At 40.6% G+C, this 22,470-nt stretch overlaps 1 protein-coding gene across 7 annotated transcripts in view; it reads left to right on the top strand.

Annotated features, from left to right (window-relative positions):
• KANSL2 (KAT8 regulatory NSL complex subunit 2) overlaps nucleotides 1-22,470 on the top strand; it is a 33,428-nt gene that overhangs the window by 5,735 nt on the left and 5,223 nt on the right. For 2 of the 7 annotated variants that reach the window (XM_005664182.3, XM_021091034.1), the window contains exons 1-8: nucleotides 3,619-3,754; nucleotides 4,327-4,585; nucleotides 6,003-6,181; nucleotides 6,784-6,898; nucleotides 11,106-11,269; nucleotides 11,470-11,636; nucleotides 12,775-12,871; nucleotides 17,519-17,670. In XM_005664182.3, the coding sequence (XP_005664239.1) occupies nucleotides 4,335-4,585; nucleotides 6,003-6,181; nucleotides 6,784-6,898; nucleotides 11,106-11,269; nucleotides 11,470-11,636; nucleotides 12,775-12,871; nucleotides 17,519-17,670 (1,125 nt within the window). In that variant the 5' untranslated portion in view covers nucleotides 3,619-3,754; nucleotides 4,327-4,334. 7 annotated transcript variants of the gene reach the window in all.

Raw genomic sequence — 22,470 nt, 5'->3', positions numbered from 1 at the left:
AGTTCTGTTCATTCTTTCTCCATTTTCTAAAATAAGACAAGGGAGTTCCCATCATGGTCCAGTGGTTAAGGAATCTGACTGGTATCCATAAGGACGCAGGTTTGATCCCTGGCCTTGCTTAGAATCTGGTGTTGCTGAGGGCTGTGGTGTAGGTCCCAGATGCGGCTCAGATCCTGTGCTGCGGTGGCTGTGGTGAAGGCCAGCACCTATAGCTCCGATTTGACCCATAGCCTGGGAACCTCCATGTGCCGTGAGTGTGGCCCTAAAAAGCAAAAAATTAAATAAGACAAGTTAAGATTTTTGTTGGCTGTATCTCTCTTGAAACTTTTGTGGCAGTTGCTGATATTTTAGGAATTTTGGTCTGGTTTGAATGGAAGAATAGAGAAGTAAAGTAGTAAATGAGGTGAGGATGAATGACACTATAAAATTAAAATTTAGTGATTTGCATTTGGTAGAAGAGATAATATCAGCGGTGTTTCCTTGGAATAGATGAAGCATAAGTCAATATACAAATTCTGAACAACTGGATTCCCCATTATAGGGATGTGTCAAACTAACTGGTATAGAGCTAGGTTTCATCTTATGATCTTCAGTCATCTTGGTCTCCCTGATGCTTTTGAGAGCTAATAAGATTGGCTTGATTGCTCTCATTCAACATTCCGTAGAAAGTTTGAAGCCCTTCCTGCGACTTCTGTGGGTTCCCTTAGAGCTGCTTCTTGTAATCTCTAGCTCTTGGGCCTACTTCTGCTGAATTGATTTGGTTTATGGATCATCACATGTCTTGTGCTACCTTTTTTGCACTGTGGAATCCTAACCCCCTTTCTTCATTTCACGTAACACTCAAAACCAATGCATAACCAAAAAACCACAGTGATGAAAAGAAGTTAACACTGAAAACTAGATACACCTTTTCTGAAAAGTAGTTTCAGGCCCTTCCCTGCCTTTATTTATTCCTTCCTTAGAAAATAGTGTGGGAGTTCCTGTTACAGCACAGTGGGTTAAGGATTGGGTGTTGTAGCCACTGCAGCATAGGTCAAAGCTGCAGTTCGGATTCGATTCCTGGCCCCGAAACTTCTATATCCCAAGAGTGTGGCAAAAAATAAAAGCAAATAAATAAAAAATAGAGAATAGTACCTGGGATTTCCCGGTGGCACAGCAGGTTAAGGATCCAGCATTGTCACTGTAGTGGCTCAGGTCCTGGTGGGGGTTTGATCCATAGTACCTACCGAGTGCTATATACTGTTTACTGATGGGACTATGGCAGTAAACAAAGTAAGCATCTTGCCCTCATAGAATTTGCATTCTGGTTATAGGGGAGATAAGTAAAATATAATATGCTAGATGACAAACACTTCGTAGAATGTTAAGCAGGGAAGGTGGAATGGTGAGTGTATGTGTGTGTGTGTATATAGGTAAGTAGGATTGTTGGTTGGAAATAAGATGGCTAGGGAAGAAGGCTTTAGGAAATTACAGTTCCACAAGGACCTGAAAGAGGGGAAAGCAAACCATGGGAATGTCTGGGGTAAGATCATTCCAGGAAACAAATGCAAAGGTTCTGAGATGAGAAGATGCTGGCATGTTTGAGAAATAGCAAGGAGGTCAGTGTAGCTAGTATGGAATTGAGTGACGAGGAGGAGAGAGTAAATTGAATAGAGAAGCAGAAGTCTGGATACCACAGGGCCTTTTAAACCATCATAAAGACAGTGAAATAGAGCACCATTGATAGGTGGTGAGTAGAGAAGTGACATGATCTAGCTTAGGTTTTACAATGGTCACTTGAGCTGCTGTGTTGAAAATGGATTATAAGGAGTCAAGGGTAAGGAGAATCTCACAATAATTAAGGTAGTAGATGAGAATCCCTTGGACCAGGTTGGAAATGCTGAAGGTAATGAGGAGTCACATATCTTGAAGCTGGGACCAGCAGGACCTGCTATAAGGCTGGAAGAGAAAGAAGTCAAGGATGACTCTCAGTGTTTGTCCCAATGACTACAGAAAGTGCAGGGTCCTAGCATTAGTTTTTTTTTTTTTTTTTTTTTTTTTTTGCCACACTTGTGGCATGTGGAAGTTCCTGGGCCAGGGATCAAATCCCAGCTACTGCAGAGACAATGCTGGATTCTTAACCTGCTGCATCACAGCAGAAACTCTTGCTTTTTGATATCACCTCATTAGGTTGAAGATTCCCCAATTTTTTGTAATGTGGCTGCCTCCCCTAGTTTTGAGTTGTAGGGTGTTTATAACCAATGAGGGTTGGGAGGGTTAGCATATGTATATAACTCATAGTTGCTATTTAATGGTTGTATTGCATCCGTAATCCCAAACTACTCTAGAATGTTTACTCCAAAAGAGCAGGATTATCTTTCTTGTTCTCTCTATATCTGTACTGGCTGGCACTTAGGTGCTCAGTAAATATTTGCTGAATGAACAAATCTCATGCAAGGGCCTTCTAGGACTGCCCTAATCCCTGGGAAAAGTCACCTCTAAGCCCTCCCCTATTTTGGTTTTAATCACTTCTTTTTATCTAAACTGCTGTTCCCCAGCATTGTAGATTCCCTATGCTCACCTGCTCATTGGTAGTGGAAAAATAGCTTACTTAAATGAAACTGACAACAGCTAGGAGAGCTTGTGAAGCTTGGGATGCAAAAAAGATCCCAAATTGTTTTATTTCTGCCAGAGGTGTGGTGGAGATGAAAGAAGAGATGCTTTAATTAAAAAGCCTTAAAGGACGATAAAATTGGAATTGTGCCTGCCTTTTCTATATACCTGCATGATTTAGCTTGGTATTGTACAGAATTTTAGAGAATCAAGGCCTCAACCATAACTCATATTTACCAAGTCTCAGTCCAATGCCTTTCACTGTATGACCAGGAATAAAGGGATAAAGAATGAGGGAATGGTTCGTGGAGTTCCTGCTATAGAGCAGTGGGTTAGTGATCTGGCTTGTCTCTGTTGCAGGTGCCTGTGATTCCAGCCTGGCACAGTGGGTTAAGGATTCAGCGTTGCTACAGCTGTGATGTAGGTAGACGCTCTGGTTCAGATTTGATTCCCTGGCCAACCAACTTCCATATACCACGGGTGCGGCAGAAATAGTATTAAAAAAAAAAAAAATAAAGGAATGAGGGCTGGTTCAAATTTGTCTCCATTCCCTGTTTACTAGATACGAGCCTATTCTGTTCCTCTGTTATCTTATCTGTAAAATGGAGATTATAGCTTCTACTTTTTAGGACTGTTCTGAAAAGAAATGTTTATATACATAATTTTCCAGACTCAGTAAATACTCAAAAAATGTTTCCGTAAATTAACTTTTCACAAAACTAAGCCTTTTACTGTATAAACAGTAAGAGTCAAATGTACCACGATCCTTTGGCCTCCCTGTCGATTTTGTGCCTACCGTGTAACGGTGGTGGTGTAGCTGCGGCCTAGTGCACAGATAAAGCGGCCATAATCGACCTGAAAATCAGCCATGCGGGGAGGTGGAAAGACAAACCGTGCGCTGCTAGCGGGTCCCCGAGCCCGCACTCAGCTCCGCCTCACTTTCATGAGCAAGTTGATGACGGACAGCTCTTCTCAGCCACCCAAGCCGCGCCTTTTCTTAGCGCCCCGCCCCCTAAGACTTGATAGGTAGCTGGCCTCAGCCAATGGTGACGCACAGGCGTAGGCGTCGTGCCCAATCAGCGAGTGGGAGCCGGGAAAGGAATGGGGCCGCGTTAGAAGCGGCTGGCGCGGCCAGAAGGCAGCAGCGCGGCGCGCGGCGGAGGTAAGATGGCGGCGTTGCTTGCTCTTCGCCTTTGCCTTCGGGGTACTACTTCGCCCTTTCTCCCCATTCAGAGCTGCTACCCTGCTCCCTCAATCAACGTCAGGGTCGCTCTCCTCTTATAATCTCCCAGGACTTGGGTTCTCCGGTGCTCGGAGACTTAGGACAAAATGGCGCTTGCAGGCGCCGCCAAGGATGGGCAGGGCCCAGGCGTGAGGTCTCAGGCGGACCGGGACAAAGGCGGCGAGCCGGGAGGCGGAGACGGGGGTGGGGGCGCGGGCGCGGCCCCTCGTGCGGCGGTGGCGCGGCCCCTCGTGCGGGCGGTGGCGCGGCCCCCTCGTGCGGCGGCCGTACAGTCTCCGTGGTGGTGGTCGGCGTGGGGCGGCCTTGGCGGGGGAAGTTGAGGTGAGGCAAATTCACTAATGCCCGGGGAGGCTTGGGCTGGGAGACCTGGGCGGAGGGAGTTAAGGAGCGTGACTTCCGCTTGTCTTTTAGAAGCCACGCGCCGTCTGCCTGGTTACTGTGGGGCAGGAATTTTCGGGAAGGGCTTTTTGATCTTTTGTGTGACCCTGCAGGTTTTGGTATGAACAGGATTCGGATCCACGTCTTGCCGACCAATCGGGGAAGGATCACCCCAGTGCCCAGGTCTCAGGAGCCCTTGTCTTGTTCGTTTACTCATCGCCCATGCTCGCAGCCTCGTCTGGAGGGGCAGGAGTTTTGCATTAAGCATATCCTTGAAGACAAGAATGCACCTTTCAAGCAGTGCAGTTATATATCCACAAAGAATGGAAAAAGATGTCCTTGTGCTGCTCCGAAGCCTGAGAAGAAAGACGGGTATATATGTATAGATATCTGTACTTTTATGTTTTTCATTGTGGGTTTTTGTTTTTGTTTTTTGGGGGCATGTCCATGACATGTGGAAGTTCTTGGCCCGGGGATGGAACCAGCATCACAGCAGCGACCCCAGCTGCTGTGGTGACAACGCGGGATCCTTAACCTGCAGCCTGCCACAAAAGTACAGGGAACTTCTGTTCTTTTAGATTTTAAGTGATGTGGGCTGGGAAATAGCTGGCCAGTTCTTTGGTCACATGCTTGTAACATTGAGGTTATGGATATATCCTTGGAGAACTTTTTAAAATGGTGAAAACTGGAAGGAGACCACTCTCAGTTGGGCCACTTCGTTAAATGTCTTTGGATCTTTTCTGGTACCTGTAAAATAAAGGGACACTCTAGATTTTTCTTTTTTTCTTTTTCCTTTTTGGGCCGCACTTGAGGCATATGGAAGTTCCTAGACTAGAGGTCCACAGCCATGCCATATCTCTGCAACCTACACCTCAGCTCACAGCAATGCTGGATCCTTAATCCACTGTGCGGGGCCAGGGATTAGCACACTTCCTCATAGATACTAGTTGGGTTTGTTACCGGAGCCACAAGGGGAACTCCCTCTGGGTTATTCTTAACCTTAGGTTGCATGGCTCTTTTGGCCATGCACGTTTTATGTGTGTGTATTCTTCTTGGAAAGACTTAATGGTTTTCATCAATTAAGCAAAAGTATCCATGCAGAACATAGATAATTCTGTCTGTATCTTTTGATTTTAAAATTGTGTCTCATATCCTTTTACCTACAGTGGATTGATACTGAAGTAAAATGTAGAGTTGCCTTCCAGAACCAGGCTTTTTTTTTTTTTTTTTTTTTTCTCCCCCTTGTCTTTTTAGGACTGCGCCCATGGTATATGGAGGTTCCCAGGCTAGGGGTCTAATGGAGCTACAGCTGCCGGCCTATACCACAACCACAGCAACTCAGGATCCGAGCCTTGTCTTGACCTACACCACAGCTCGTGGCAACACCAGATCCTTAACCCACTGAGCAAGGCCAGGGATCAAACCTGAAACCTCCAGTTCCTGGTTGGATTAGTTTCTGCTGCGCCACGATGGGAGCTCCCAGAACCAGTTTGAAAGATGGAAGTGGATCTCTGATGATGTTGTGAAATGTCAGCGTTTTTATAGTTGGAATGTTTTGTTTAATGGGTAGAGCACTAGGTTTTGTTACCTGCATTTCCCTTTAGTAATACCAAATGAGTTGGTCTTGGGCCAGTTAATTTATTTTGCCTCATTGACATTTTTAATTTATAAATGAAGACAATGGTCATTTTAGTTTCCTGAAAATAATCTAATGATCAGTGTCTCTAAAAATCACTGAACTCCTTCAGGAAGGAACCTGAGTATAAACGTGAATATTTTATCTCCTTAGGGTGTCCTTCTGTGCTGAACATGCCCGTAGGAATGCTCTAGCACTTCATGCTCAAATGAAGAAGACGAATCCAGGGCCTGTGGGTGAAACACTCTTGTGCCAGCTGAGCTCATATGCTAAGACAGAGCTGGGGTCTCAGACTCCAGAAAGTAGCCGAAGTGAAGCCAGCCGAATTTTGGGTAAGAAACTTCTTTAGGGTGAGAAAATAGGAAGAAAGTTAACAAAAAATATAATTTGGTTTAGCACAGTGCCTTGAACATATTTGGCACTTGATAAAAATAGTATTATTGTTAATTCATTTGCCCTTTGGTGAGAATTCAGGAATGCCGTGTTGTTCACTAATCTTTCTGGTTTTAAGTAGTATCTGCTTAGGTTTACTTTCTTGAGTTTATGACTGCTTCCTTCATTGCTGTTTTTACACTTAACATCTTTGTTAGGTAAGGTAATTCAGGAAACAATCATTTTGAGTTGGCCTTTCTGTTTTGAGAGCATAGTTAATTCATTAATGTTTTAGGTATTCATATTTGGGGTGTATTTTTTTTTCCTTCTTTTCTTTTTTTTTTTTTTTTTTTTTTCTTTTGGCTGCAGCGTGAAGTTCCCAGGCAGGGATCGAACCCACGCCACAGCAGTGACAAGCTACGGCAGTGACAATGCCTGATTTTTATTTGCCAGTGCCTCTGTACTAAGTTTTTCTAATTTAAGATTTGGGTTAATCTAGTTTTGTGTGGTGGAGTTACAGAGGTGGGAAGTCTTAATGGCTGCTCTCCCTTCCTTGCCTCAGATGAAGACAGCTGGAGTGATGGGGAGCAGGAACCCATTACTGTGGATCAGACATGGAGAGGTGACCCTGACAGTGAAGCTGATAGCATAGACAGTGATCAAGAAGATCCCCTAAAGTAAGTTGTAACTCCACATAAGGCTTTAAATGTTTTAGTGTTTAGTATGTGGAATATAGTACTGCATGCTGTTAATGGATTAATAACCAGGAGGGTTGAAAATAGCTTAGCTGTTGGCGAGCAAAATAGCTTCTGCATATTAAAGTGTGTCATCGTTCATCACCATCTTGCTTCCTTCAGGGCAGGATTTGATTCTTTTTTAGGAGTCTTGTAATTTGGAAAAGTTTTTGGACATGGGGGGGGGAGATGGGTAGAGATCAAGTTAGAGAGGAGAAAATTGATGTGAATTGGTTCTTGGCTTAAACCTCAGGAATAATAAAGTGATTATATTTGAGTACTTTTTTTCCCCTAAGTTCTGTTTTATGTATTTATTTGTTTAAGGAAAATTAAAAGGTGTGCAGGAGCTTTTGGTTTCATGTCTAAAAAAGAGAACTGATTTAGAAACCCAGCAGTGAGTAATCAACCTAATTATATCTTACTAAGATCCTGCTTAACTCATGATCACTTGAGGAATTGTAGACCACTCCAAAATCTCACATTTCTATGTCTTGTGGCTTGGGTTTAGCTTAGGTTTTTGTTTTTGTTTTCTTTCTGACTTCTGTATCTTAACACTTTCTACTGACAGTTTAAGTGGAAGAACTCTAAATAGTGGGGGGTAATGAACTTCCTGACTTAACTGTTTAACACATTCTTAGAATAACATTTTCTTCATTCCTTGGATTCTAAAATTTATAAGAAGTCACTTAGGGTTACATTTTCTCAGTAGAGTAATTCATCTATATAAGTAATCTAAGTGTAGTCAGGTATTCAGGAGGTAGTTGTATGGAAAGTCCATAAAAATAATTTGAGAAGGAAAGTTTCTAGAAGGATTCTCTAAGTAGAAACTTTATAGCAAGGACATACATACATACAAACACGCATGCACGCATGTGTGTGTACACACACACACATATATATACATACCGCCTTGTCCCCCCTCCATTGTTCCAGAAATGCCAAACTGCTGTTTGGCACACAAAGTGACTGTATTTTGGTGTGGTAAACACTCAGTTTTGAAGGTCCAGAAAATTGATTTTGTCAGTAGTAATCTAGAGTGGATCAGTTTCCAGGGGACATGTTCTGTCTGATTTACAGGAGATCACTGTACAAACCAGAATACCAGTTAATTTTATGAAAAAAATGTTAAATGTTAAAAAGGACTGGTATACTTAATGTCGGTTTTTCCTAAAGGGAGCATTCAAAGGAGAAAATAAAGCCCCAGATGTGCTCAGCTACTAGGCAATGAAATACAAAGCTTCCCTTAATTATCCCAGTGATATTATTAAAAAAATTTTTTGGCCTACTAAAGTACAGTTGTTCCTTATAATCTGAGGGGGACTGATTCTAGGATCTGCCTCAAGTGCCAAAATCCAAGGCTGCCCAAGTACCATAGTCAGCCCTTCTTACCTGGCGATTACACCAACTGGAACCAAATATATATGCATTTTTATTTTACTAATTTTGTTTTTTAATGGCTACACCTGCAGCATATGTAAGTTCCTGGGCCAGGGGTTGAATCTGAGCTGCAGCTGTGACTTACAGATCCTTTAATTCACTGCCCAGATCCTTTAACCCACTGTGCTGGGCTGGGGATGGAACCTGTGCTTCCCCAGTGGCCCAAGCTGTTGCATTTGGATTTTTTTTTTTTTTTTTTTTTTTTTTTTAAGGGCTGTACCCACCGCATATGGAGGTTCCCAGTCTGGGGATTGAATTGGACCTGTAGCTGCTGCCTTGCCACAGCAACGTCAGATCTGAGCCACATCTGTGACCTACACAACAACTCATGGCAACACAGGATCCTTAACCCACTGAGCCAGGCCAGGGATCAAACCTGCCTCCTCATGGATACTAGTAGGGTTCATTACCACTGAGTCATAATGGGAACTCTCATGCAGTTGGATTCTTAACCTATTGTGACACAGTGAGAACTACTGTATTACCTTTTAAATAGCAGAAATAACTTTTACTCAGTCAAAATAAAATAGTAAGTCAAGGTGTATGTCTAGCTTACTCTGTGTCTATAATGATTACACAAGACAAATGGAACCAAAAAAAATGGGTTTTTTTGTTTGTTTTGTTTTTTAAGGACTGCACCTGTTGCATGTGGGAGTTCCTGAGCTAGGGGTTGAATTGGAACTGCAGCTGCTGGCCACAGCAATGCCAGATCTGAGCCACATCTGCAACTTAAATCATAGCTCACTGGAATGCTGGGCCAGGGATTGAATCCAAGCCATATCTGTGGGCTATGCCACAGCTGCGGCAAAGCTGGATTCCTAACTCACTGTGCTGGCCCCTGGTGAGGGATCAAACTGGCAACACCATGGAGACAAGCAGTATCATTAATCTCCTGTGCCACAGCAGGGACTCCTGTAGTTAATCTCTTAAATTTGAGTTACTAAAATCAGAGGCAGGAAACCTTCTTTAATTAAACTGCCATTTAACTTATTTGCTTATGTGGTCTCATTAATCACTAGAATATATTTTTTTAAAGTTCCTATTCATATTTGGTGGCAAAGTATAATAAAGTTTTTTTCGTGGGGTTTTTTTTTTGTGTTTTTGTGTGTGTGTGTGTTTTTGTTCGTTTGTTTTTTTTAGGGCTGCACCTGCAGCATATGGAAATTCCCAGGCTAGGGGTCCAATTGGAGCTACAGCTGCAGGCCTACACCCCAGCCACAGCAACATGGGATCCAGGCTGTATTTGTGACCTACACCAGAGCTCCTGGCAACACCAGATCCCAGACCCACTGAAAGAGGCCAGGGATTGAACCCAAATCCTCATAGATAATAGTAGGATTTGTTTCCACTGCACCACAATGGGAACTCCAATCTTAAAGTTGATGTGTATCTAGATATTTGGCAATTAAAGGTTAACTCAGGGTGCTGTATTTTGAAGATACTGTCAAGGAAATGAGTTGAGGACATAGGTCAGCCGTTGTGACTGGTATTTCGAGGGCCTGTGTAAACTCCAAAATGCAGATTTTTTTTTTTTTTTTTCCTTTGGTCTTTTTGCCATTTCATGGGCTGCTTCCATGGCATGTGGAGGTTCCTAGGCTAGGGGTCGAATCGGAGCTGTAGCCGCCAGCCTACGCCACAGCCACAGCAACGACAGATCCAAGCCGCATCTGCAACCTACCCCACAGCTCACGGCAGTGCCGGATCCCCCACCCATTGAGCAAGGCCAGGGATCAAACCCGCAACCTCCTGGTTCTTAGTTGGATTCGTTAACCACTGAGCCACAAAGGGAGCTCCCAGATTTTTTTTTTTTTTTTTTTAATTAGAAGTTGTGGAATTCCTGCTGTGGTGCAACAGGATTGGCAGTGTCCCAGGAGCGTTGTGATGCAGGTTCAATCCCTGGCCTGGCACAGTGGGTTAAGGATCTGGCATTCCCACATCTGAGGTTTGGGTTATGACTTAGGCAACCTGATCCCTGGCCCAGAAATTTCGTGGCAGGGCGGCCGGAAAAAAAAAATCAATAGTGTTTTTTTTTGTTTTTTTGTTTTTTTTTAAGAGCTTCTTCTGCAGCATATGGAAGCTCCTGGGCTAGGGGTTGAATTGAAGCTGCAGCTGCTGGCCTGTGGCACAGCAACAACAGATTTGAACTGCATCTGTGACCTGTGCCATAGCTTACAGCAACACCAGATTCTTAACCCACTGAGTAAGGCCAGGGATCAAACCTAGTTGACTAGTTGGGTTCTTAACCTGCTGAGCCATAATAGGAACTCCTATTTGTTACTTTTTGTACTTTAATTAAAATATATTGAGATACATGTTACTAAATTAAACACTTTTAAGCTGTCCTGATTGGTAAGTGATTTTTCTACACTATGAAATAGAACAAGGATGTAAATTAAAAATTTTAAGTATTCTATATCTTCATTCCTATTTAAACACAATGCAGATAACTAGGGAAAATAAACATTTCCACTTCCCCATACAGTGAAATCATATATTAGCGTCCATACTTGGGAATTTTCTTTTTTTGTTGTTTTGCTTTTTAATAACAGAACTTTAGTGGTAAAATGCTATGTGAAAACATTCCTGTTTAATGAGGTGATTGTCTTAGCACCGACTGCTTGTTGAATAGCAAACATAAGTCTAAATTTTGTCTCCTTTTAAGCTTGAGTTTTATTTGCTTTCTTATGCTTTGTTGAATCCTGTTTTATTCTAGACATGCTGGTGTCTACACAGCAGAAGAAGTGGCCCTAATTATGCGTGAGAAGTTAATTCGTTTGCAGTCTTTGTACATTGACCAGTTTAAACGACTTCAGCATCTGCTCAAAGAGAAGAAGCGACGTTACTTACACAATCGCAAAGTGGAACATGAAGCTCTAGGCAAGTTTTATGCCAGTTCTAACAAACTGTTGTGGGTTTAGCATGTGAATTTGTTGTGGTTAGGTTAATTTCTGTCTTGTTACCTGTCTTGAAACTTTCAGGTATGGGCAGAGATTTCCCTGTTTACTTCTTGTTAATTTGGAGAGGCATCCTTTACTGGTTGCTTGGCAGTTAACATCTTGACTCTTGTGACTTTCCAGGTAGTAGTCTTCTGACTGGCCCAGAGGGACTTCTGGCCAAAGAAAGAGAGAATTTAAAGCGTCTAAAATGTCTTCGGCGATATCGTCAGCGCTATGGAGTGGAAGCCTTACTACACAGGCAGCTGAAAGAACGCAGAATGCTGGCCACAGATGGTGCCGCCCAACAGGTGATTTGTGTATATAGCTCTAAGGTGTATACATGTGCTATATTTACAAAGTTAGGGTAATTGTTGAAGGGAATTGAAATCCGACTTATTGAACATGGGCTATATTGAAAAGAGCACTTATCTAGAAGTCCGGAGACACAGGTTTTAGTTCCCTTCTGATCTTTTCTGTGCCTGCACTGATCCTTCTCGGGGCTCTGTTTCCACCTACATATTGATGGGTTGCCAGAGATGTCTGTTACTTGGTTCAGAAATTCTTCAGTTCAGAACAGACACAGAACACATATTAGCTTTAGTCTCTTATTTTAGAAGGCAGAAAGAATAATAGTGAATGTCAGGAAGTAAGGTTGATAAGCAGAGTTAAATGATCATTCTTAAATTTGTTTCTCAAGGCCCTGGTCTCTGCTTCAGTAAGAGTTATTCCATTTTTATTTCTTTTATTTTTTAAGGCTACACATAAGAGTTTAGGGAGTTTCTTTCGTGGCTCAGCGGTTAAAGAACCTGACTAAGATCAATAAGGATTTGGGTTCAGTCCCTGGCCTCGCTCAGTGGGTTAAGGATCTGGGGTTGCCTCGGGCTGTGGTGTAGGTCACAGATGCGGCTCAGATCCTGCATTGCTGTGGCTCTGGCATAGACTGGTAGCTGTAGGCTCCTATAAGACCCCTAGTCTGGGAACTTCCATATGCTGTGGGTGGACCCTAAAAAGCAAAAAAAAAAAGTTTAAAAATGCTAAAAGAAAATCTTTTGAAAACCTTTAGGCTGGCATTCCCTGGTGGCCTAGTGGTTAATGACCTGCTGTGGCTTGGGTCACTGATGTGACTTGGATTCAGTCCTTGGCCTGGGAACTTCTGAAAGCCATGGGCATGGCCATAAAACCCCCAGACACTAGGCCGTATATCCCACTTTTATGACATGGACAGAAGTGTATTTCGAATTATGGTTGACTCATTGTTTGGACATGAGTTTAAATTTTTTTTTTTTTCTTTTTGTAGAGTATTGGTGAATAAATTTGTTAAATGTTGAAGTTTCTGGGCTTTAAGGATGTACCTTTCTTATGTGTATAACTAAGAGTTCTCATAAATAATTAGTGTTACATTCTTTTGTGGGTTTGTTTTGACTTTGTCTGTTTTCTACATTTTAGGCCCATACCACTCGTTCCAGTCAGAGGTGCTTGGCCTTTGTGGATGATGTTCGTTGTTCCAATCAGTCTCTTCCAATGACCAGACACTGCCTTACTCGTATCTTTTTACTCTGTTCAGTTTGCTAGCTAGACTGAAGGCTAGTGGGGATCTGTGAGTTTAATTAATTGAAGGTCTTTGTTTTCCTTTGGCCCTGAATCAAGGCCAGCAGTTTGCGGAAGCTGTTGGTTTCAAGCAGGAGCCTAAAGAAGTGTCTTTCTATGGTCTGTTGGCTGTTTCAGAACTTTGGAAATGTGATGGTCAATTCATTAGAAAGAAACATCTGAGACATTGGTTGTTAGATGTGGGCTAATACTTATTTGTAGTTGATTAATATTGGGGTTCCAAAATTTAAGAGATCCTTGATTTAACTTGTTCATTAGAATTATAATACTGGGAGTTCCTATTGTAGTTCAGTGGTAATGAACCCAGTAGTATCCATGAGGGTGCATGTTCGATCCCTGGCCTTGCTCAGTGGGTTAAGGATCTGGCATTGCCATGAGCCATGGCATAGGCCAGTAGCTGCAGCTCCAATTTGACCCCTAGCCTGGGGACTTATATGGCTCTAAAAACCAAAAACCAAAAACAAAACCCTGTTAAATCTAATTACCACAAAAAAATTTTCTTTGGATCCAAAAACAGTAGGTTAGGAGTTCCCTGGTGGCCTAGTGGTTAAGGATTCAGTATCATTGCTGCTGTGGCAAAGGAACTTTGACCTGCTGAGGGTGTGGCCAAAAGAAAAAAAAAAAAAACAGACAAGCAAAAATAGTATGATTCTGAACTGTGAGCTTCCTTTAAATATTAATCTCTTTGTATGGTCAGGTCCTTGACTTGTATATTTTAGATTTCATTCAAATTAGAAACTTTTAAGTAAGTTTTGTAAAACTGAAAGTTTGTAAGGCTGTAAAACTTTGAGTTGTTTATTGGATTGTGGAAGTGCAGCTATCTATCTATCTGTCTATATTTTTTGTCTATTTTAGGGCCACCTCCTGTGGCATATGGAGGTTCCCAGGCTAGGGGTCAAATCAGAGCTGTAGCTGCCAGCCTACGTCACAGCCACAGCAACACCAGATCCAGGCTGCACCTGCGACCTACACCACAGTTCATGGCAATGCAGAATCCTTAACCCACTGAGCAAGGTTAAGGATCTAACCTGCATCCTCACGGATGCTAGTCAGCTTTGCTTCCCCTGAGCCACGATGGGAATGCCCAGTGCATCTGTGTTTTGAACAGGAGAAAGTTAGTTTCATAGTTAAATGCAGTTTTTAAATACTGTCTCCATTATGTGAAAGGTGTAAATCTTGCTGGATTTCATTTGTCTGGCAAGATACTAAAATATTTGGAAGTAAAATGTATTTTCTTTAATAGGAAGGGAATAACTTCCTTGGTCCTTTAAAAGGAAACCTGATTTTTTTTTCTATTCTGTTTAACTGTTTTACCAATTTATTATAATTATTGTACCACCAATGTCTAGTGAAGGATTACTGTTCTTAATGTGAAACGCTTGTGTGAAGTAGTTAATAACTAAAGATAAATGCTTAAAACATGATTTGGCAAAAGCTATCTATGGACAGACCAAAAGTAGAAATGACAGATAGTTGAAAACTATAAAGTGAAATGGGAAATAAAACAAGTTTGTTAATGAGGGAATGGTGAAATGGGCCCTACTGAACAGTGCCATTGGGACTGTAAAGCGGTACAGGCTTTTAGAAAACAGTTTGATAGTATTCATATTCTTCAATATGATAATGTCACCATTGGGGATTTATTTTAAGGAGATAATCAAGTGCCAGTCAATATTTATTACATAAAGTTCTTCCAACTGGACATAGCCTTAAAATTTTCAGAGATGGGGGATAGAGAGGAAAATCGTGACAACATAATATGGAATCTGTTCAGGCATTAATATATTTAACAAAATTTATGAATGATATAGGAAGATGTTAGTAATGCAAATGGAGAATGGAATTGGGTAGAATATACATGGAATTAAATACTGGGAGGGAATGTAACAGAACTATGACTTTGAATTATGAATTATGTGGGGTTATGAATGCCCTCTTTTTCCTCTGCTTTGTACTTTTCAGGTTTTCTTCAGCGACCGTAAATTGGTTTATAAGGCAAAAAATCCCAGTTTAATGGATATTAAAGAGTATTTTAGACTTTTCTTAATGCAGTATACTCAGTTTATTAATGTTTTAAAAAGCAAAGTTGAAAATGAAATGTATTTGAAAAGAGAAGGGAGGTATTTTTTTTTTCTTTTATGTTCTTTTCCTTTCCACTCCATAGTTGCCTAAGTCACTTACCCTTCCTTAAGTCCTTATCCCAGAGAAAGATGCGACTGCCATTGGTGACCTGTTAACTCTTTACTCTGGTCTAATGGAGACAGCACTGGACTGAAAGTGAAGGACCCAGACTCTAGTTGTAGGTCAACTATTCCCTTTTTTGTCTGTTGTCCCCATCTGAAAGGAAAGGGGGTGGAGGAGGATGGGGGAGGGTTTTTTTGAGGATATTGTGATACTAGATAAATAAGAGACTTGTGAAAGTCCTTTGAATTCCATGAAAAAAAGTTCTAATGAAAACATTTAATGGATTAACGTTTTAAATTTTAATAATTTAAATTCCATTCGGCTTCTTAAGCACATAGAAATTGCAAATCTGGTTGTTTCCATTAGATTCACATGTTTATTCATTTGTGTTGATTTTTCATTTAATATTTTTTACTTTGAGATATTTACTGTTCCTTTAGAGTAGTGGTACTCAGGAGCTCCCTGGTGGCCTAGGGGGTTAAGGATCTGCAATTGTCACTGCTGTGGCTCAGGTTACAGCCATGGTGTGGGTTCAGTCCCTGGCCTGGGAACTTCCACATGTCACCAAAAAAGAAAAAATAGAGTGGTGGTTTTCAGCTGGGGCAGTTTTGGCCCCCATTTGGTAATGTGTGGAAGCATTTCCTAACTGGTGGAGGTGCTACTGTCATCTAGTGGGCAGAGGCCAGGAATACTGTGAATAAACTTTCTACATTGCACAGACGGCCCATAATGTCAGTAGTGGCAAGATTGTGAAACTCTGCTTTAGAGTTTAGCAAGTTCTAGGAATGGATTGAAAGAAAATAGCTTTTTTCAAGAGGTGTTAATGGTTCAAAAATTACAATGTACATTAGACTTTTTTGTCCTTTTTGTCCTTTTAGGGCCACACCCATGGCATATGGAGGTTCCCAGGCTAGGTAGGAGTCTAATGGGAGCTGTTACTGCCAGAGCCACAGCAGTACCAGATCCGAGCCTCATCTGCGACCTACACCACAGGTCATGACAATGCTGGGTCCGTAACCCACTGAGTGAGGCCAGGGATTGAACCCGAAACCTCATGGTTCCTAGTCGGATTCGATTCCACTGCGCCATGATGAGAACTCCTACGTTAGATTTTTTAATTTTAAAAAATTACCTTAAAATTTAGGGGATGAAAATTACCTTTATTTCTATAACCCTGGGTACAATCCATTTATCAAAAGTTGTGCTTTCTGGTTTAAAAATAATCCCCAGTTTGAAATAAGGGTTATGTTTGTTACTCTAGGGAAAATAACCATGTAGTTAGGATTTCAGGAAATGGTAAAATGTATTTTGTAGATTGGCTTGAATCGGAATTTTGTTTTCTAATCATAATTTCAATTTTGATTCATCCTACAGAGCTTTGCCAACTTGGAAGTATAGCCCTTTTCTGCTTCTACCCTTAACAGAAGTTATTAGAGGTCCTGGAGTGATTCCTTTCCTTGGGCCCTCATAAGCAGTTGTCTTCCTCCCTTTCTCTCTGGGATCATAACAGGACTCCCCTGCAGACACATCCCCTGAAAAAAAGTGGGGGTCATGGAAATTGATTTTTATGTCCTGTCAGGACACGATACCTAGGATACCTAGTTACTATTACTAACCCCCTCTCTTTTTTTTTTTTTTCTTTTTAGGGCCGCACCTCCGGCATGTGGAAGTTCCCAGGCTAGGGGTCCATCAGAGCTGTCGCTGCCAGCCTACGCCAGAGCCAGAGCAACTGGGATTCAAGCTACATCTGAGACCTACACCACAGCTCAAGGCAATGCTGGATCCTTAACCCACTGAGCGAGGCCAGGGATCGAACCTGTGTCCTCATGGATAATAGTAGGGTTTGTTAACCACTGAGCCAAGATGGGGAAACCCCCCACTCCACCCCGCTTCTTTAAACAAGTTTATCATGTGAAGATTTTGGAAACAAAGGTCAAAAAGGTTTTACAAACTTTTTACCCATCTGCTTAACAGCAGAAGCAACATTATATCTCTTGACTCTTAGAAGGGGTTGGTAGGGACCTCTGCAAGCTGTTTGCATCCATGGCATGTTTCTTACCAGTAGGTATATAGACCTCTAGAATTGTTACTGTTTGTTTAGCACTACGTTTTGAAATGTTTTGTGTTTGATCCTAATAAGGAGAACAGAGTGGTGTTTTTAAATAAGGAGAACAGAAGTTAGAGACTAGTTTTACACTACTGATAGAGCTAAGATTATGATGGTAAATGACAGTTTGAGAAGTAATTTTAAAAACTACTGCCTGCATTTGGTTCTGTATCAAATGTAACCAATTATTTTATATAGTCCAAACCTTGAATTTTACATGGAGGACTACTCTTTTTTTTTTTTCGGGCCTCCGATAGATGCATTTTATTTCCCTTGACCGTTTTTCTACAGATATTTGTCAGGACACGAATCAGGTTCTCTTCAAATGCTGCCAGGGGTCTGAAGAGGTACCCTGCAACAAACCAGTTCCTATAAGCCTCTCTGAGGATCCCTGCTGCCCACTGCATTTCCAGTTGCCTCCTCAGATGTATAAGCCCGAGCAGGTACTGTCTGTGCCAGACGATCTGGAAGCCGGCCCCATGGATCTGTACTTGAGTGCTGCTGAGCTTCAGCCCACTGAGAGTTTACCTCTGGAGTTCAGTGATGTAAGTTAGAGAAGCTCTGCTTGGTTGGCCCTTGAGGTAGGGCCTAATTTATTAATGGTGAGAATAGGTTAGTCTTTTGTGCTTTAAAAAAAACCCATAGTTTTGATAAAATTTTTCAAGGGTATACTTATGGTTGTATTTGTATGTTAACATGTTCATGTAGAGAGTTTAAATTTGCAGAAGTGTTTTTTTGTTTTCTTTTTTCCCTCTGAGGGACTGATAAGGAAAATTGTAAACTAAAGAAAGTTTAAAAGTCACAGTTATATTTGGGTTTGTGTGGCTGGGAAATTTGACGCCCATCCACGAGGTGAGTAATTCATTAGAATCTTAGTAATACAGTTGAATTCTGATATCTGTTTGACAGTGTAATCTTGTGTTTTTGTAGTAAGGGTTGTTGTTTTCTGATTAATGCATGCCACCCCACTCAACCCCAGATGATTCTAAACTTAGCTCTGTCTAAGTTTCATTTTTGCTATGTTATTACAGATTCTGTTGTGAACGGACTAGAACAATACTCCTTAAATAATTACTTTTATAGCCTTCTAAGTGTGTACACTTGACTACCTTTTTCATCTTGTTCCCTGTTTGTCCCAGCCCATAAACCCATCTCTGATTGCATGTCTCCCTAATTACCACTATCCTATTACTTCACCCACTTTAGGGATCAGTTGACATTCCATCTTTGTCTTAGAACTTTGCTTAATACTTAGCCTTCTAGTAAAGGTCTTTATTAATTTATTCTGAAGATAAATCTTCTTAATTTCATAATAAAGGTGTCATATATAATTAGGACATTTAAAGTGACAAATATAAATGGAAAATTCAGTATAGGTTGCAAGGTTATTTGCCTAGGCATAGAAGCAGGATTTGGGTGGTCTGGAGTGTTACTTAAAAAGATACATCAGGACAGATCTGATCTTGTTAGATCAGATTTTTCAGATCTAATATCTGAAAAAGTGGCATTAAGAATAAACTGACGCCAATTAATTCCCCTCCCCTTTTGGTTATATATTATCTATAGGTTTAGTAAATTTGATTTTTGTTTATTTATAATAAAATTAGAACTTATGCTCTAATCCTGAGAATAATTGCTTTTTAAAGTTTCTTTCAAATAGATTCATAGTATATGAGAACCTTTGAAATTATTCACTCCAGTGCTTCCCAAACTTTTCCAGTGAGATTGTATTGAAGAGGGTATTGGATAACCCTAGTTAATTTTTTTCCCCACTTCCCTTCATTTTACATTTGATGAAAACCCAAAGAGGTGCTATCTTTCCCCCACCCCTAAACTTAGGAACAGCTTTTTTTAAGGGCTGCACCCATGGCCATAAGGAAGTTCTCAGGCTAGGGGTCAAGTCGGAGCTATAGCTGCCGGCTCCTTACCTGATTCCTTACCACTGAGCCACAGCGGGAACTCCATGAACCAGTTTAATAAGGTCTAAAAAATAATCTCATAAACACTACATTGCCAGTTCACTTCAGATATTAATGTACATATGTAGAAACTAAACTAGCACATGTGTTTTACATAGATGTATTAGGTTATTTTATTTCATCTGAATGTTAATTTCTAGAACAGTTTGTTTTGACCTTTTTGCTTTTTCTCCTTTCACCTGTTTTTTGCTATTATTATTATATTTTTTTGCTGAGCCTGAGGCATGTAGAAGTTTGTGGGCCAGGGATCCAACCTGTGCCATAGCAGTGACCCAAGAAGCTACAATGACAATGCTGGATGCTTAACCCCCACAAGAACTCCCTGCCATTAGTTTTAAAGTGTTTTCTTTCTCAAATTTTGATAATCTAGATCTAAGAAAATAGAGCTGTTATGCTTGACGATTATATTCTTGTTTGCTCTTTGAGGAATATTAACACAAAATATTAAGACAATAACAAAATATTAACACAAAATATTAAAAGATTATAAGATTTGTGATCATAGGTGAACAGTGATACTTAAGGCGTTTTAAAATATTTATTTATTTATTTATTTTGTCTTTCTGCAATTTCTTGGGCCGCTCCGGCAGCATATGGAGGTTCCCAGGCTAGGGGTCCAATCAGAGCTGTAGCCATCGGCCAACACCAGAGCCACAGCAACGTGGGGATCCGAGACGCGTCTGCAACCTACACTACAGCTCACGGCAATGCTGGATCCCTAACCCACTGAGCAAGGCCAGGGATCGAACCCGAAACCTCATGGTTCCTAGTCGGATTTGTTAACCACTGCGCCACGACGGGAACTCCTATTTATTTATTTTTAATTTTTCATTTTTTTCTGTCTTTTTAGGGCTGCATCCATGGTATATGGAGGTTCCTAGGCTAGGGGTCAAATCAGAGCTGCAGCTGCCAGCCTACACCACAGTCACAGCAGCATGGGATGCAGCCTACAACCACAGCTTATGACAACAGCAGATCCTTAACCTGCTGAGTAAGGACAGGGATTCTACCTGTGTCCTCATGGATACTAGTTAAATACTTTTCTGCTGAGCCACGATGGGAACTCCCAGGAACTTTTAAAAAATTTTATTGAAAGACAGTTCATTTACAATGTTGGCATACAGGTTATTGTAAGATACTGAGTTTAGTTCCCTGTGCTATGTAGTAGGTCCTTGTTGGTTATCTGTTTTATATATGGTAGTATGTATATTTTAATCCCAAATTCCTACTTTATCCTCCCCCCCTTTGGTAACCATAAATTTGTTTTCTATGTCTGAGTCTACTTCTGTTTTGTAAATACGTTCATTTCTATCATTTAAAAAAATTGTACATATAAGCAATGTTATGGCGTTTGGTTTACTTAAGATAATCTCTAAGTCCATCCATGTTACTACGAATGACAGTATTTCATTCTTTTTTCATGGCTGAGTAATATTTGATTGTATGTGTTTACTATGTCTTTATTCATTCCTCTATCAATAGACATTTAGGTTACTGCCATGTTTTTTTGCCTGTTGTGAATAGTGCTTCTGTGAACATTAGGGTGCATTGTATCTTTTCAAATTGCATTTTTCTCTGGGTATATGCCCAGGAGTAGTAGGATTGCAGGATCATATGGTACTCTGTTTTTAGTTTTTTTAAGGTACCTCCATACTGTTCTCTATAGTGGTTGTACCAATTTACATTCCCACCAACAGTATAGGAAGATTCTCTTTTCTCCATAACCTCTCCAACATTATTTGTAGACTTTGAGGTTGGCCATTCTGACTGGTGTGAGGTGATAACCTCATTATAGTTTTGATTTGCTTTCTGTAGTAATTAGTGGTGCTAAGTATCTTTTCTTGTGCCTTTTGGCCCATCTATATGTCTTCTCTGGAGAAATGCTTTTTAGATCTTCTGCCCAGTTTTTGATTGTCACATCATTTGCAAATATTTTCTCCCATGCTATAGGCTGTCTTTTTGTTTATGGTTTCCTTTGCTATGCAAAAGCTTTTAAGTTTATTTAGGTCCCATTTGTTTGTTTTTGGTTTTATTTCCATTACTCTAGGAGAGGGATTCAAAAAGATATTGCTGCAATTAAAGAGCCTGTCTTTTCCCCATTGTGTATTTTTGCCTCTTTTGTCATAGACTGACCATATGTACGTGGATTTATTTTTGGGTTTTCTATCTTCTATATTTGTTTTTGTGCCAGTACCATACCATTTTGACTACTGTAACTTCGTACTGTAATCTGAAGTCAGGCAGGGAGCCTGATTCCTCCAGCTACATCTTTTTCAACATTGCTTTGTTTGGGGTCTTTTGTGTTTCCATAGAAATTTAAAACTTTTTTGTTCTAGTTCTGTGAAAAATGCCATTGGTAATTTTCTTTTCTTTTTCTTTTTCTTTTTTGGCTGTACTTACGGCATGTGGAAGTTCCTCAGCCAGGGATCAAACTCATGCCGCAGTTGTGACCTGCAGCACAGCTGTGGCAACATTGGATCCTTAACCCCCTGTGCTGAAAGGGAACTTCCTCCATTGGTAATTTGATAGGGATCACATTGACTCTTTAGATTGCCTTGGGTGGTATAGTCATTTTGACAATATGATTCTTCAAACCCAAGAGCATATCTTTCTGTTTGTAAAATCTGATTTCTTTCATCTTACAGTTTTCAGAGTACGTGTCTTTTTCCTCCTTAGGTAGGTTTATTATTCCTAGGTATTTTATTTTTTTTGATCCAATGGTAAATGGGATTGTTTCCCTAATTTCTCTTTGTGATCGTTATTGTTAGTATATAGAAGTGCAACAGATTTCTGTGTATTAATTTTGCATCCTGCAACTTTACTGGATTCATTGAAGAGTTCTAGTAGTTTTCTGGTAGCATCTTTAGGATTTTCTATGTATAGTATCATGTCATCTGCAAACAGTGACAGTTTTCCTTTTTTTTCTAATTTCGTTTCTTTCCTTTTTCTTCTATGATTGCTGTGACTAGGACTTCTAAAACTATTGAATGAAAGTGGTGAGAGTGAGTGTCCTTGTCTGTTTCTGATCTTAGGAAGTGATTTCATATCTTCACCATTGAGTATGGTGTTAGCTGTGGCTTTATTATGTTGAGGTAGGTTCCCTCTGTGCCCACTCTGGAGAATTTTTATCATAAATGAATGGAATCCTAAGTTTAAGGAATCTTAATTTTAAAAATACTTTAAATATATATTGTCATGTCTTTTAATCTTTATTTTATGGCTTGAATTTTTTAGAGGATATATGAGAAGTAACTTTGTTTTTGA

This window comes from Sus scrofa, chromosome 5, assembly GCF_000003025.6.
Source record: "Sus scrofa isolate TJ Tabasco breed Duroc chromosome 5, Sscrofa11.1, whole genome shotgun sequence".
In the NCBI taxonomy this organism is placed as follows: Eukaryota; Metazoa; Chordata; class Mammalia; order Artiodactyla; family Suidae; genus Sus; species Sus scrofa.
The sequence above is the reverse complement of the archived record's forward strand: the minus strand, read 5'-3'. Positions and strand labels throughout refer to the sequence as shown.